We start from the raw sequence: 18,205 nt of genomic DNA on the forward strand, positions 1-18,205 counted from the left end.
AAATACGTAAAAGATGAATTATGAATTTTTAGGCCATATAGCAGCCATTTTTGCGCAAACTTGGATTTTCAGGTACCCTTGTATGTTTATGTTACTCTTTCCTTTTTCGCCTTCCACCATTGAATACATGTATGCACCGGAAAAGGTGTCTAGGGTAGATAAAGTGCCGGTTATTTTAATTTTCAGTTAATGGCGGCCATCTTAGACGCCATCTTGAAAATAACCACTTTCCCGGATACGGATTTTGGTGGATTTTTAGTATGTTATTTTTTAGATCAAATAGTACCAAAAACCGTTGACAAGCATTTTTGCTACAAGTTTTGGGGGTCAGAATAGAGTAAAATGGGTGTAGAATGGCGGCCATTTTGTTTTTGCCAATTTGAGGATTTTAACATCAAAATCAAGGTTGGCAAACAGCAAATTTGGGCTCAGCGCCCTCAAATTATGTTAAAACACTTCTCAATTCAGCATTAACACGATTTGCCTAAGGCAGTCTACTTTTCTCAAATCTGGACCTGACTATATTATAGCACAGTACAACTCGGCAGCTTTCCATGCAGGGGACCTAGTACATGGTCACGCAGGTCATTTTAAAATCACTTTACAAAGAGAGTGTTGATTACATGTAGTCATGTAGCATACCCCATCCTTGCTGGATATTGCAGGATGACTCATGATTGCCTGGCGATGAGTGATCTTTAAAACATGAGATTTGACTCATAATCACACTGGGACTCTACCTCCATACAGTCTCAACAGTGATGGTTGTATATAAAATATCATTGTCTCAAATTTCTATTGCTTACATGGAGAATGTTGATGGAAGCTCACTAGATATTATTCATTCCCTAGCTGCTACTCTTCATTTTGATTATTAGCGTCAATGATTTATCATTTGATGTGTTTTGAACTCTTGTCGAATTGATTCTGAAGCGACGGGATAATAATAACTATTTTTCCTGTGATGTTTTCTTTGAATTTTGCAAATTGCACCATTGATACTGATACTTATTTTCTAGATGAATAATGAAAATTGTATATGTACTGTAGCTATGGTATCACCAAGCTCTACTGATGAGGGGGGGGGGGGGAGTTGGGGACAATAATTACAATTCTTGGGGTAATTGTACAAACATACCATCGGATCCTCATGTCTTAACATGGACTTTGAAGGAAGCGCCCACTCAACATTTCTCTAGATTGAAAAACAGCCATATAAGTGATGTGACATAATTGATAGCACTTTGAAATGTGATTAAAAAAAGATAAATTATCAGCAGTTTTTTTCTTTTGGAGCGAGCATCACAAACCCTTGATTTAGCGGGGCACTACAGCTGTACTGTAGAAGACTTTATGTTTATGCTATATTACTTTTTAAATTTAAAAAGTAATATACATGTAGCATAAACATAAAATATTTATAACCCTGTCACAGTGAGAACAATCCATGTTACCCCACCCCTTCCCCCACCTATAGATTTATTCATTATCATATTTAATTTTGTAAATTTTGACATACATGTTATTCTTTCATATAATTTTTTCTTTTTTATTTTTCATGTTGTTCACTAATACCACTCTCCCATTGATTTTGTCTGCAGAGCTTTGACGTAACTTGAAATTGATCGAGGGCAAGGGTTTTTAGAAGATGTTATAAATAGCAGAGAACCACTGAGTAAACAGTACACTCTCACCACATCGATCCGCCATGGCAAAAGCAAGTAAAATTCCAGGTAATTATTAACATATATATTTCTAACGTTTGATGTAACCTTTTTTTACATAAATATTAGCCACAAATATTTGTTCATTAAAAACGCAAAATAAAGATCATGTAACTGCTACATGTATGTAAACATTGGGAAAATGAGATGATAAATAAAGGTTATCGCATTTAAAATAATTTGCATGTACATATAGGATTAGAATTATATATAACTCTAATACAAATACAACTTTTTTTATTGATTTCCTACCAAAAATAAATACAGAATCATTACATACAGTATACAGTATGTAGCTTACATTTCTGATCATTCATAGATAAACAAAGTGTGCGAACATAAACCATAATTTTGTTTTGTTGACAATATGAAATTTCACATAAATCTATATGAGATACATGTCTAGAATTTTCTGTGGAAATTATACATTGCATGATGAATACATGTAAATTCACTTTACTTAGTTTCTTTACATAATGTAATGCATAATAAATTGTCCACTGAAACAGCATCTTCCCTGTGTTATGCAAAGCGAAGTGCTGGTCACCACACAGCCGTTGAATATTTGATATCCACTGGGGGATCACACAGTCATGTGCTTGCATTAATAATTCAGTGGTACTTATACCGAATCTTATTCCATTTGTTCAGGTGTCCCTAGAGGTAGAAGGGATAGAATGTCCTCAGAAAGAATAACCATTCTTTTGCCTAAAATTTTGTCTTGTTTGGAGATACATGTAGGGTAGACTTTTCTGACCATCTTGTTTTCAATGCAATTGAAAATTTATTAATTTCACTGTACTGGTACATGTTTGTACAGTGGATGTCACATACATGTAGCCATTATTAATTTATCTAGTGTAGAAATAAAGAGTAAGTTTAAAATATAATCAGATTTAAATGATTTTCTTCACTTGCATTTGATAAAGATAACTTATACATGCATGACGTACAGGTAATAATTTTGCTTTTAAATTTGAATAGCATTTTTGGTTATGGAGAAAAGCTCTCAACTAAGAAATGTACAGTCCTATGTAAAATATGCTATACAAAATGCATAGCAGACTTTCAAAAATGTGGAGCAAATTGCAATGCGATACCAGAAAAAGGAAAATTATTCCCTGAAGTACAACATTGAACCTCACTTGAATGATTTTTTTAAATTTGTGACTGATCACTTTAATGGAACAACTGTCATTGAAAATGGACCCAAATTTTCCTTGTGCCATTTCTTTGCATCCTAAGTTCCTAACTAATTACACAGTCTCACATAGGCCTACATGTAGGATATTTTATTTTTAACTTAACTAATGGGAAAGATTACAAGGAGTAATAGGACCCTTTTTCATTCTGATGAAAATACTGTATTTCTCCCAAAATGCTTGTAATTTATCTTAGACATGCATGCTTTTATATGACATGAATATGACTCATAGTTGAGTCATGTTACGATTCACCTGGATGGTTTAAGTCTGCACTGAGCACTGATATATCCCCAAACAGGAAATCATTTTCTATCTTTTCACTCTTATCTCAAATTCTTTTTACCGATATGTCAAAAGTGTGTACATGTACATAGCTGTCATGCATTTTCTTATTTTCATGGAGGTTTGCTGAAAAACTACAATGTGCAAATCAAATGTGAACTATTGGTTTAGGGTCAATAATATAGATTTTCACCTAGATATTTGAATATTACAAAATTTTAGTGGCCATTGGAGTTTTTTCCCAACTGGCTGAGTTGAGATTTTGTATCTAAAATGCATACATGTATATGAAGTGCCATTTTGTGACTATGTTTTAATTTTCTCTGAAATGACTCTTTGAGCTCTTACATTTTAAATCTCACAAATCAACAAAGATCATGCTGAAGTTACCAGCAGTTACTTGAGAAATGGTTTTGAATACCGGTATCAGAAAGAATAAATTCCCAAGATATTTATTTTGATTGTGCACTGGATCAAAATTGATTTTCATGTAAAAAAAAGTTCCAAATCTATCCAACAGAACATGTTATAGGCCTACAGTATGTAATGTAGTATTTCATGTCCTTTATAAATTATGTTCACTACTGTACTGGGCAGTAAAGTTCTTTCAATAAATTCAAGGTTTAAAATTCCTGTACTCTGGAAACATGCATACATGTACCATCATTTTTATGCATGCACATCAAAAATGCAACCTCCCCAGCTAAATAAACTACAGTGCGTATCAAAAAAAAGTTTACACTTTGAAAAAATCCTGTAAAATTATACATTTTTGATATCCTGAAGATTTTTCCACATTTTAACATTGGTACAGATCCATGTAAGCAAATGACGATATAACTATCGAAAAATATTTCCGCTTGAGTGAGCACCACTTACTTTTGAAAAGTTAGTTGAAAAGTTACTGAAAAATGATTTGCACAGAACTTTGAAATAGCTATGCGAATAAAAGTAGACCTTAATCATGTAGAACACGTGGAATTTAGCTAGTAAAATTGATTTGAAGATATCTTACCTTTTTAAACTTTTTTCCTTGCCCAAAACACTTCGAAGAGTGCATTGCGCCCCACCCACTCCCCCACAAACCGAGGCTATCAAGACGATATTTGCTTAACACTGAGCTGTGTGTAAAAAATTACCCACATATTGTATATTTTTTAATTCCCAGGGCTTTTTCAAAGTGTAAACCTTTTTTTGATATGCACTGTATATTCTATTTTGAACATATCCTTGCCTTTTCCCCTCCAGGTTTAAATTCATACCATTATGATTTTTTTCCTATAAAGGGAAAATATGGTATGCAAGTGCCACATTGAGGTCAACACTCAACAGTTAGAATACATTACACATGATTTGCTGTCCCAAGAATTCATGAAGGAAGTTAGAATGATTATACATATGTACATGTAGTGTTTACTTAAAAAATATCCCTTGTATTAAAGCCATGTACATACACATGCTGTTTGCCTGTGTATTACATGTATACAGTACATATTGCTAGCCAGCATTGAATATAATTCATCAAATTATGTGGTCATACCTCTATTGTAATATTGTGGTCTGATTTCATTCTGAGAATAAACAGGGATATACACTGTAGTATGCATCTTTAAACCAAGGCCAGTGAACTGTATTGAGTAGAATTACTCTACATGAGTGAAAAGTATTCATAAAATACATTTGTGCAGAACCTACTTTTTGTACATGTGTATTCTTTATCCATACTCTCATTAAAGTATCTGTGCATCTTGCAAAAAATAATTTTGATTGCTTTTTCAATGAAATCACACTTGAAAGATTGAATATTTGATTTCATTGATATTTGTGAAATTACTGTACCTCAGCTTTTTTTCTCGATATTTCCTTAAAAAATAATTTTAAAAAATGTTGAAGCATCATCATCACAAGACCACAGATACATTTTTAACCATATTATTCTTAATACAAATTAATGGTTAATATCTCTGTCTATTCATCTATCCTCATGGGTGTTACTTACATGTACATGTATATTATATAAAAAGTACTGCATGTACACTGTACACTGTACATGTATTATGTACATGTATCCTGTAATATTTACTTTTTGTTCTTTGCTATTTGCTTGTATCACATTGATTTACTGTTGTTGTTGTTTGTTATCGGATTTGAAACAAAATAAAGATTCATTAATTAATTCATTCATTCATTTTAACAGTGACCTATGATTGGGATGTCTATTTGAAAGAATCAGGTGCAACGTGTGCTCCAGCAGAATGTTTCAAACAGGTATGAAGAAATTATATTTATATCAGATTTATTACCTGGTGGTTGTTTCAAGCTGTTTGTAACTTACATGTACAAGTGACTTTACAAATAAAAAATTGTGACCCTTGTATCTAAATTGACATTTCCTAGATTTTCATGGGTGTCCTTTTTAATAGTTCCCAAGGAAGGATCATTATTTGTTCATAAATTTTTGATAGCTTTTTCTAAGACCCACTAAAGTTTTGATAGCTTTTTCTAAGACCCACTGGTGGGTCTTAGAAAAAGGTATTAAAAATTTATGAATGACTTTAGGAACAAATAATGATCCTTTCTTGGGAACTAAGAAGACACCCACGAAAATTTAGTAAATATCATGATATGCATACATCTATGAAAGAAAATAGTATTTGTAAACTCAGCATAAAGGCAGATCTGTCATCGACTCATCGCGGCATTTTTATTGTTCTATTGTTTAAATTCTGTTTATATTGTTTTTCTCATATCTATATTCAATCTTATTATTGTATAATTTTGAAAGGAATCTTTGACCTTGGAAATTAAAAAAGATGTTGGTAAACTTTAATTTTATTGAATGTGTTTATTTGATTGATATGTCTCAACATAGATAATTAGTTTTGTCACCCCCAATCCTGGGGTATTCTCCCATGTCATCAATTCTGTTTCATATTTTGTTTGTGTGCAGGAATTGTTAGAGTTTTCATGTAAATTTGTTGCTTGGACAAGCGCAACATGATTTTAATGAACATTTCATTGAAATTAATTTCTACATTCAAAACTGAAAAATATGGAATACTATGTATGTAGGGCTTGCTGTCAGAATGCCTTAAAGAGCAATATCATATATTAAGATTATAGTGACATTGATTAGTAAGAATTACACACACAATGTACCTTTGAAATGCTTGAGGCATACATAGAGCTGGGGGGCGTTTTTAATATAGGTTAAAGATAACCTCTTCCTCTTCTCAAAATCATGACCATTTACATACTGCTCATGAATAAAAAAATCTACATGTTTGGCCAATTAAATTACTGGGGCTCATTACATAAAGCTTAGCAATTGATTGTAGGGCTGATATCTGCGATTGATCATACTAAATACCAGGGCGCGACAAACCCGCTTGCCCGCTTGCCCGGGGCAAGTGAAAATGACGTGCGGGCAAGCACCTCGCAAAGTCAATTGCCCGATCGGGCAAGTGGTTGTTGCGATTTTTTTCTGTACCGTACCTTGTTTTTCCCATAAATCATCCAAAATCCACACTCAAAATCATTAATAAACCTTAAAAAATAGCGAGTAGCGCAGTTTCAAATTCCGAAATTGCGTTATTTTTTCTGTACCACGTATTTCCATACATGGTACCAGGTATGAAAAAAATCAACGCAATGGCCGGGAAACAGTTGAATGTAGTATAGGGGTCCATTATGACTACCACCATGTGCAATTTCTAATGCACATTTCCCCCCTTCCGATATCACAATTCTGTGATAAAATAATTAGAATTACACAGGAAATAAATCACAGAGTCTCGCATTGGTGAGTTGTCATGTCATTCGGCTTTGCTTTTCAAAACGGCCTATTAACATCCAAAATAACTTGCCGTATTTGTTGATTATGACTTAAAATTCATTTGTTTCCCTTTTTGAGGGGATGAGGTAAATATCAGACAATAAATCATCAAACAAAGCTCCATCTATTTTACAAGGCCGGCGGGAGGCTCACACACGTGCGCATACTAGCTAGCCAGTCTGAGCTCTGTCTCTCTGCCAGAGCTCTGGGGGACAATTCGCTCAGTAAAGGCCTCAATGATGGTGATTTTCTGTTTCAGACAGAGTTTACATTTCGGGTATATTATTCAAAACTTCCAATAAAGTTTGATGATTTCTTCATTGTCATGTATATTTAAGTTATTAATGAATACATTCTCACCAAATTTAGACTCCCCCATAGAGAAATGCAATTTTCGTAGAAGTCTGCGTTTTCAAAGAACTTCAGGAAAAGTTAGGGTATGTGGGCCTTTATTACATGGCCGAGTACAGGTTATTGTACTGGAATAGGCGAAGTAGAAATTAGATATTGAATTCATTTATATCAAAGTTCAACTCACACTCACACCCGCACAAACACACCCTCACACACGCACACACACACACCCAAGATTCTAAGCATAGTGAAAAAAATTACTTAAAAATCATACAATATTAAACAATGTTACTAAATAATTCATTAATAAGTGAACAGGTATTCCTCAAAATAGAAAAAAAAGAAGCATGTGAAAACATGTAGATAAAAATTATTGACCGAATGGAACATCATAAAATGATGAAGAAAAGACTTGATGGTTTCCAACTAATTTTTTTTTTTAAATCAAGGAAATATGGAAAATAAATGACCATTTCATGGATTTAAAGATGCAAAATGTGAAATTTTAGCCACTCCACTTTTGATGATAAAATAATTTTTTCCGAGTCAATAAAGAGCTGAACATTTTTCACTGGCTTTCTTTATAGTTTCCAACTACGGTAAATGAAAGCAATTCTAAGGAAATATGTTACGCAGGTAGCCATTTCATGGATTTAAAGATGCAAAATATGAAACTTTAGCAACTTTTGTTGAAGGGTTTTTTAAAACCTTAAATACCCAAATATCGAATTTTTTTTCTCCAAAATAAACGTAAAGACTCAGGCCTACGTTGCTGAAAATATCCTTTTCAATGTGTGTTCTTTTATACTGGACATGATTCTCAATTGTTATTTTGTATACCTTAATAAAAATAAGAGTAGTGCCGTCATAATGAAAAAATTATTTGAAAAATTGGGCAAGCAGTTTTTTCTATTGGGCAAGCAAATTTTTTCATCACTTGCCCAACAGGGCAAGTGACGAAAAAAATTTTTGTAGAGGCCTGCTAAATACACAATACAATCAATCTTTAAAGGGGTACTCCAGGTATAGCTTTATGAAATTGCTCCCAGGTCATGTTTGTCATCATGTAATTATTGGTATTACAACAGGCTCCAATACCACCACCAAACGAGTTTGGCCTATGGATGAAACTTGAAGCCCTCGATCCTCGCAATGTGACCTCGACCTGCATTGCAACCATAGTCGGTCTCATCGGGCCACGGTTGAGACTCCGACTGGATGGAAGCGACAACAAGAATGACTTTTGGAGGTTGGTGGACTCATCTGACATCAGACCGATCGGGCATTGTGAGAAAAATGGTGGCATGCTCCAACCTCCTCTTGGTATGTGGATAGTTTTTTTTGGTTTTTGTCTCACCTGCGAAGCAAGTGAGACTATAGGCGCCGCTTTTCCGACGGCGACGGCGGCGACGGCGGCGGCGGCGGCGGCGTCAACATCAAATCTTAACCTGAGGTTAAGTTTTTGAAATGACATCATAACTTAGAAAGTATATGGACCTAGTTAATAAAACTTGGCCATAAGGTTAATCAAGTATTACTGAACATCCTATTAGAGTTTCATGTCACATGACCAAGGTCAAAGGTCATTTAGGGTCAATGAACTTAGACCATGTTGGAGGAATCAACATCGCAATCTTAACCTGAGGTTAAGTTTTTGAAATGTCATCATAACTTAGAAAATATATGGACCTAGTTCATGAAACTTGGACATAAGGTTAATCAAGTATCAATGAACATCCTGCATGAGTTTCACGTCACATGACCAAGGTCAAAGGTCATTTAGGGTCAATGAACTTTGGACGAATTGGGGATATCTGTTGAATTCCCATCATAACTTTGAAAGTTTATGGATCTGATTCATGAAACTTGGACATAATAGTAATCAAGCATCACTGAACATTTTGTGCAAGTTTCAGGTCACATGATCAAGGTCAAAGGTCATTTAGGGTCAATGAACTTTGGCCGAATTGGGGATATCTGTTGAATTCCCATCATAACTTTGAAAGTTTATGGATCTGATTCATGAAACTTGGACATAATAGTAATCAAGCATCACTGAACATTTTGTGCAAGTTTCAGGTCTCATGATTAAGGTCAAAGGTCATTTAGGGTCAATGAACTTTGGCCGAATCGGGGATATCTGTTGAATTACCATCATAACTTTGAAAGTTTATTGGTCTAGTTCGTTAAACTTGGACATTAGAGTAATCAAGTATCACTGAACATCCTGTGCGTGTTTCAGGTCACATGTCCAAGGTCAAAGGTCAATGAACTTTAGCCGAATTGGGTGTATCTGTTGAATTACCATCATAACTTTGAAAGTTTATGGATCTGATTCATGAAACTTGTACATAAGAGTAATCAAGTATCACTGAACATCCTGTTCGAGTTTCAGGTCACATGATCAAGGTCAAAGGTCATGTAAGGTCAATGAACTTTGGCCATGTTGGGGTTTTTTGTTGAATAACCATCATATCTCTGTAAGTTTATTGGTCTAGTTCATAAAAAGAGGACATAAGAGTAACCATGTATCACTGAACATCTTGTGCGAGTCAGAGTAGTATGCAAAGTCAGCACTGCTGCTATATTTAACCGCGTGATGCAGGTGAGACGGCCAGAGGCATTCCACTTGTTTGCTTAGCTTTTTCTTTTTTCCACCACCATATCAAACTCTATTGCACATATGTAAAGTAATTTAGGCCTGTCACTGACACTTGTCTCAGAGGGTCCGGGCCCAGTAGTATAAAGCGTAAGGAATGATGTTGGGACTATTTATCTGATTGATTAATTCTTTGTTGTGTACGATCAATCTTGTAGATCAGCTACATTATCATTGACCAAGCTTTATGTGGCTTTAAAATGCATTTTCGTTTCCAAAGTGCAATATTTGTACCCAGTTCTGAGGAGACAAAAGAATGAAAGTGAAAGCAATTGTGTGTTGACAATGGCTGCGCTTCTAAGCCTTAGTCAGCTCAGGGGAGTGTTCCATCAACGTTTTTTTAGACAATTTCTCAGATCTGACAACTTTCCTTGATGTTGATTTACAGAAAAGTGATGTTACCATTGTAACTGTTTGGATTTAGAAACATAATTTGTTCAATTAAACTTCCAATAATTCCTTTCATCAAACGATCTAACACTTCTGCTTGTACCCCTTCAAAAATTATTATCATTTTTTTATATATATATAAAGAGTCTTGTCTTGAATTTTAGGCTCTGTTGTGTCCCAGGAATTTACACTATGCCTGAATGTTAATGTCTTGATAATCTTAAAAATACATGTATGAATATTAATTAATATGGATATTAAGGAGTACAATGTATGTAGAGGCGAGCTAGATTCGTAACAAATGAGTAGGTACAGGACGAGGATAGGGTGAACATTCTTTATTATGAATTAAGCAAAAACTTTTTAGAAATAATTATGTCGGCTTGATCAGGAAGAGGGATGAGAAGATCAGAGCAAATTGAGAAAGGGGAAAGTATAATTATAGTTTGTACATTTAATCTACGGTACTATGTAGTCATTTTGCTCTATAATGATAGTTTCAAATGCCCTTGGTAAATATATAGTTTTTATGATCCATTTGCAGGTTTCAGAATGAATGCCTCTTCTTGGCCAATGTTTCTATTAAGAACACTCAACAATGCCAGCATTGCACCAACGCAAGCATTTAAACCAGTAAGTACTCTGACTCTACAAACATACATCAATATTTTGTATCTGCTATTTGAGCTTTTTGACAAATTTATACTGAACAGTGAATATACAGAGATGGCACTTTTTGATATAAAGTCTGAATTCAGACGTTTCTAACCTTATTCTGACCGTAGAAAACATTTTTTAAGTAGGAAACGGGTTATTCTTGGTGATTTTCAGACTTTTTTAAATCCAGCCTAAGTGGCGTCCTTGAAAATATGTGTAGGTTCACTATTCCCACAAATTGAAACTTTCCAATCAAATTTTTATATAGGGATTTTTCTGTTTAAACATAAAGCAAGAACATTTCCATCCCACCTCCCTTTAAACAATTATATTTTATTTGTAAAGGATGAGAAGTTATTATTAATGTACTTTGCAGTTTAGAGGTCATTTATTCACCAATGATTGATAATGACCCTTTTGGTTTTGTGATATAATGATGATAATAAAAAAATACTGTAATAGATAGTTTTAATGTTATTTATCTTGCATTTAGATGGCAAAACATATATGTGGTGGGGAAAATATTGGGAAGCAGAAGTGATCCTTGAGATCTTTCAATGTAATTTTCTTCCCATCTCTCAGGAACCACCCGATCCCAAGGGCAACGAGTTCAAAGTGGGCATGAAGCTGGAGGCCGTAGACCGTAAGAATCCCCACCTCATCTGCCCCGCCACGGTGGGGCAGGTCAAGGACAATACCATCTTTGTCCAGTTTGATGGTTGGAGGGGCGCCTTCGATTACTGGTGTGAAATCAACTCAAGGGACATCTTTCCTGTAGGATGGTGTAAAGCTACGGGACACTACCTGCAGCCGCCAGGTAAAACAGGTGCGACAGCCATGATGAAACAGATTTGGTAGAAGAGACTGTGGTGGCGGGGATGGTCATGGCGGAGGGTTAGTGGTGATGGTGATATTAGAAAACGGGGATTGCCGAGGAGAGTTTCATGAAAAGTTTGGCCAGTGATTTCCATGGATAAATTGCTCGTAGCCAATCAGATGCATGGATTTACACTAGCTTATAACAATAGTAAAAATCAATGACGATGTTGATTAAATGCTCCCGTGGTGTGAATAAAACTCAAATGGATGTCCTTCCTTTAGGAGGGTGCAAAGCCTCTGGATAGCACCGTTAGTAAACCTGTGGTGTAGTTACTTACTTACTTACTTACTTCCAGGATACTGCCCAACTCCCCTAAAAGGGGTCAAACGGGCAGGGTTAGGGTGCGCTGATGGTCGTTACGCGGAGGTGAGAGGCGATGCTTAGTATTAATTTTGGTTAAGGTACTTCTGGATTGTTACTTTGAATTTGTCTTTGTCGAGAATTGATTTGATTGAGTTTGGCAAGTTGTTCCAGTCAACAACAGAACGTGGTATAAAAGAAAACTTATAGCAGTTTTTGTTAGTTGCAATCGGAATAAAGCTATTTGTGGTTGAGGTATTACGCAGGTTCCTTTGGGCCGGGCGCAGGGTGGATCGCAGCGGCACGGCGAGCTGGCCCGACAATGCCTGCTGGAAGATTGACATTCGGTTTGCTTTCCGTCTCTGTTGGAGAGACTCTATTTTGAGTGTCTTCTTCATATCAGTTACACTACATTTTCTTTCATACTTTCCGGTGATAAAACGAACTGCCCTATTCTGGATTTGCTCTAATTTATTGATGAGTGTTTGAGTATGCGGATCCCATACTGATGAACAATAGTCAAGTATTGGTCTGACCATTGTCTTGTACGACATTTCCTTGACATGTGATGGACAAGAATGCAAGTTCCTTCTCAGGAAACCAAGTATTCTGTTTGCCTTGGAGCAGACTCTGTCTACATGAAAATTCCATGAAAGATCATTACTTATATCTACACCCAGGTATTTATGGGTTTTGGTTTCTTCCAGTACGGTGTTATTCAAGGTGTAATTATACTTCAGGGGGGTTCTAGCATGAGAGATTCGCATGACATAGCATTTTTGAGCATTAAAGTCCATCTGCCATTTGTTCTGCCAAGATGTTAGTTTATCAAGGTCACTCTGTAACCTCTCGGAATCTTTAGGGCAGGTTACTGTTTTGTATAATATGCAATCATCTGCAAACAGACGACAGCGAGATTCTAAGCCTTCAGGGAGGTCGTTGATATAAAGCAGAAAGTCTAACGGGCCTGATACTGTACCCTGTGGCACACTAGAATCTACCCTGACCCATTCAGAATGTTCACCCTCTACTACTACACGTTGTTTACGTTTGGTGAGAAATTCTTCAATCCATTTGTGAGTCTTACCTCTTATACCATAACGCCAGAGTTTAAGCAATAATCGTCTATGTGGGACTTTGTCAAAAGCTTTCTGGAAATCCATTATAATGACATCCACTTGGCGTCTTTGATCTAACTCACTTGCAATATCCTGCACTGTTGATATCAGTTGAGTTTCACAAGAGTAATTCTTGCGAAACCCATGCTGATGATCAAACAGGATATTGTGGGTATCTAGGTGAGACATAATCTGAGAATACAGGATATGTTCGAATACCTTACTACATACTGATGTAAGATTTATTGATCGGTAATTTGCTGGAAGAGACTTATCACCTTTCTTAAAGATAGGTGTTATATTAGAACACAACCAGTCTTCGGGAACTATTCCTGTTTCAAATGATCGTTGAAAGACAATGGCAAGAGCTGGGCTTATTTCGTGAGCTACAGTCTGGAGGACCCAGGGGGATATATCATCTGGTCCTGCTGCCTTATGTGGATTGAGGTTCTTGAGTTGCTTGATAACCCCTTCCACAGTTATTCTAATATCTGGCATGGTTGGGATATTTCTTTCACCTTCTGTGGGGAAATCTATCAGTCTCTCTTTGGTGAATTGTTGCTTGTATTGTTTATTCAAGAGTTCGGCCTTTTGCTTGTTATCTGTTACAAGCATACCAGTTTCAATGTTCCTCAGGGCTGGAAACCCTGATGCATCATTTCTAAGAGTTTTTATGAAGTTCCAAAACTTTTTAGCAGAGTCTGTGCATTTTTCGATTACATATCTCCGATGCGCTTTCCGGGTTTCCTTCTTACTCTGTTTTCTTATCTCTTTAAATCTGTCCCAATCTTCGGGCTTCTTGCTTTTCTTAGCTTTATTGTATGCCCTTTGTTTACGTCTAAGAAATCGTTTAATGGATGAATTAATCCAAGGAGCAATTCTTTGTTTCCCGATTACTTTTGAGGGGACATTGTTGTTAACTGCCTTATGTAATCTATCCTTCAAATCAATCCACAAAGCATTTACATCACTAGTGTCACTAGAACTGCCTTGAAAATCCATCCCTATCTCTGCTACTTCTTCTTTCAGACCAGTTATATTAGCTTTACCATACAAGTATACCTTTCTTGGTTTCTGAGATGTAACAGAAGGGCAGGTATCAACAAGTATCATTGGTATTCCGTCATGGTCGCTAATGCCTGGGATTGTACAAGATTTAGCAACTAGAGTTGGGTTTTTGGTGAAGAATAGATCTAATATATTTTCACCTCTAGTGGGTTCCCTCACTACCTGTTCTAGCCCATTATCATTTGCTATGTCAATGAGATCCTTGCCCATTGTTACTTGCCCACCAGTATGTACTGTTTGATTTTCCCAATCTACATCTCCAAGATTGAAATCACCTCCTAACCATATGTTGCTGAACAAGTCAGGATTAATCATATTTAAGGAATCACTCAGACCCTTCAAGTAATCTCTATTTGTGTTGGGTGGGCGATAATACGAACCAACAAGGATAGGTTTGGATCCTTGAATTTTGATTTCAATCCAGACACTTTCGTTTGAAGTTTCTAGATCTAACCTTGGGATACAAATGATGTTTGATTTAACGGCTATCAGCACTCCTCCATGCGAAGTGCCTTTGGCATTTGGTTGCCTGTCCTTCCTAAACACACTATAAGTGTTTGGAAAAATTTCATAACTACCAATTGAATCGTTCAGCCATGTTTCTGTGCCGATGATCAAATCTGGACTTTCAAGCTGTAAACATGTATGGAGTTCTGCAGTTTTACCTCGTATGCTTTGGAAGTTTACTACAAGCACTTTCATTGAACTTTTGTTTTGCTGGTTCTGTTTATGAACCTTAGTGCTTGGATTGAAACTTGCATGCGGGCTTTCTTGCTTGCCATCACTAGTACTAGTACTTATACTATTGGTAGATGAAGTATCATCAATAGTAGATCTAGTATTGGGTATGTCATTAGATACCCCTTTAAAGTTTAACCTTCCTTGTTCGGCATGTTGAGGTGATGAAGTTGCTAATGGCGACTTCATATTGCGATCATCATCATCATTTAGGTTTAAACTTGAGAAACTATTAAAAGTATCCACCGTTCTCGTTTCAAAGGAAAAAAGGCTAGATGCAAAATTTGGTAATCCACAGTTACAACATATCCATGAAAGATTACTATGTTGTGCTAATGTTTCATAGCACTCGGTCCCCATATTCATACAATCGACATGATACCATTCATTGCAACTATCACAGCATATTGCTCTTTCACCCCAAAGACAAGCTACATTACAGATCATGCAAGGGAACTTTACCCCAGACCCTACTGGACTAGTGGGACCTGGGTTTGGTTGACAGTCACCTGCTTGTAACATGACTAAGAAGCAAATATACAACATCGTTATCCTTTGTGGTTTACATTTAAGTTTACTAATGGGTCTCCACAAATCTACAGAACCAATATTCGTACCTGCAAGATTGTGGATATGCCTTTGTACAAGCAGATCTACCGGTACTTGCAACCCACCACTATCATTACAAATACCATGTTTGACTTTGTCTTTGTTGGCTTCCAATATTTTCAGGTGATCGGCATATCTTATTATCCTACCCTTTAATCTGGGTCCAAATGTTGTGAAGACAAAGATAATAATGGAAAAACTACTTACAGTAATTGCAAGCTTAACCATGTTGGAATGTCAATCGTACAGCACGCAATGGGCAATAAAGTTTGATGGGCCACCACGCCGCGTCGGTGCTGGCATCCACCCCGCGTCCGGCCGCCTGGAGATGTCTAGTCCTGCATAGTGATGGCTTGCACAGTCATGTTGTAAAAGCCAATGTGAAATCAAAATTAAATCGGTTTAAATCTTGTCAATCCTCGACAATATGGTAATGAAAATCAATCCAAAAGTGAGTAGAAAGAAAATAAATAATACTAAGCCAAAATTTGGAAATAATAGTAAACCAAAAAATAAAGAAATTTAGAGGAGATTTTTGCTCCTCGGAGGACCAAAAAATACGACCTCTCTCTCACGCGCGCGCGCACCCTCTTAGCAAGTCACTTTGGAGTAAGACTTGTTTGGATAAAACTGAAAAGATATATTTTAAGGAGGCCCCTGTAAAGCCACATGACACTAACCTCTACTGCCAGGTGAAATGGGGGTGGGGATCTCGATAATGTAATGATGATGGTGGTGGGGGGATGGTTGAGGTGTAGGTATGGTGATGATATTTGAGAGGTTGATTTCTTATGCGAATAATACTCTAGGGATGTGTTTTGGGGGGTGTATTGGCGATGATGGCCATGGACCTGGCCACAGAGGATTATCTATTGTTACTGGGGGTGCTGTGACAGTGCTCAGCACCCCCAGTAACAATAGACTAATCCTCCATGGATAGGTGCCTGATGATGGCCATGGCAATAATTGATGGTGGTGTCCTTCAGTTGCTTGTTTGATCATTGATTGTGGTATCTTGGATTGATTGTTGTGATATGTCAGTTTTGGGTGTGATAGTATTCGTGAGGAAGGTGGGAGATGGGGAGGGGTGATAGTAATAGCTGTTTCATTTGTGGTGGTGGTGATGTTGGCTATTACGTATATATTCAATCTATCTTGCTCGTATGTCACTAGGAGCCAGTACCAAAGTCAGAAGAGTGAGCAGCTCATCAACATCATCATCTCAAATGTCCCCTGGAGGGGGTGCCCTGTCAACGAAAGTGGAGCCTGACACAAGTTGCTTGCCATCGGCTGAACCAGCGGAAGAGCCTTCAGGTAATGACTGGTCATTAACCTTGCATGTTACAGGTACAGGCCATTGTACAAGATGGGGGAGCCAAGTACATGAATAAGTATTAGCTCCTTCCTCTTGTGGGCGTGTCTCCAAGACAACATGAGAATAATATTACTTGAGCTTTGATATCTCCTATCTTTTGCATGTTGTAGACTGATTCTGTACTCTGTCATGAGAAACAAATAAGTCACAGTTGTCTATTACAGTGAATTTTAAGATAGATGTTGTCAATAGTTATGTGGCCTATCTTTGATCAATGATTGATTGCAAATGTCCAGCAATGTCCCCTTATATCCATACAGCACCACAAGTTCAGTGTCGAAAAGCGCCCCAAAGAGGGGGGGGTGTGTTGCACCCACAAATGTAATAACGCCCACAAATGTAATAACACTTTACCCACAAATGTAATAACGCCCACAAATGTAATAACACTTTACCCACAAATGTAATAATTTTTGATCGCCCACAAATGTAATAATGACTTTACCCACAAATGTAATAAATTTGAAGGGATTTTTGGCGAATCCGTTCTAAACTAAAATCCTATAGTAATGCGTCCATATAGCACAAAAGTGCAAAGTCTTTTTTCAGACCGGGTTAATAAAACATCAAAGTACAAGTCCAAAGTCTTTCTTCCAGACCCGGTTGTTTCAAAAATTATAATATAGATCCAAAGTCTTTTTTCCAGACCCGGTTGTTTAAAAAATATAATAAAAGTCCAAAGTCTTTTTTTCCAGACCCGGTTGTTTAAAAAAATTGTGATATAAGTCCAAAGTCTTTTTTTCCAGACCCGGTTGTTTCAAAAATTATAATATAAATCCAAAGTCTTTTTTCCAGACCCGGTTGTTTCAAAAATTATAATATAAATCCAAAGTCTTTTTTTCCAGACCCGGTTGTTTCAAAAATTATAATATAAATCCAAAGTCTTTTTCCTGACCCAGTTATTTCAAAATTTATAATATAAGTCCAAACTAAGATACGATAATGATATTCCTGTGGAAAAAATGGGAATCAAGCTTAGTCTTTTCTCCAGACCCAGTTAATTAAAACTGG

The 18,205-nt window shown here is 36.4% G+C and overlaps 1 protein-coding gene across 2 annotated transcripts in view; it reads left to right on the forward strand.

Moving 5' to 3' along the window:
- LOC121414137 (polycomb protein Scm-like) overlaps nucleotides 1-18,205 on the forward strand; it is a 41,294-nt gene that overhangs the window by 11,768 nt on the left and 11,321 nt on the right. Inside the window, exons 2-7 of one of the 2 annotated variants that reach the window (XM_041607204.1) lie at nucleotides 1,602-1,733; nucleotides 5,409-5,479; nucleotides 8,489-8,723; nucleotides 10,994-11,082; nucleotides 11,689-11,932; nucleotides 16,993-17,133. In XM_041607204.1, the coding sequence (XP_041463138.1) occupies nucleotides 1,709-1,733; nucleotides 5,409-5,479; nucleotides 8,489-8,723; nucleotides 10,994-11,082; nucleotides 11,689-11,932; nucleotides 16,993-17,133 (805 nt within the window). In that variant the 5' untranslated portion in view covers nucleotides 1,602-1,708. The remainder of the gene's footprint in view (nucleotides 1-1,601; nucleotides 1,734-5,408; nucleotides 5,480-8,488; nucleotides 8,724-10,993; nucleotides 11,083-11,688; nucleotides 11,933-16,992; nucleotides 17,134-18,205) is intronic. The other variant, XM_041607205.1, reaches the window with a different exon arrangement.

Source organism: Lytechinus variegatus, chromosome 4, assembly GCF_018143015.1.
Source record: "Lytechinus variegatus isolate NC3 chromosome 4, Lvar_3.0, whole genome shotgun sequence".
Classification (NCBI taxonomy): Eukaryota; Metazoa; Echinodermata; class Echinoidea; order Temnopleuroida; family Toxopneustidae; genus Lytechinus; species Lytechinus variegatus.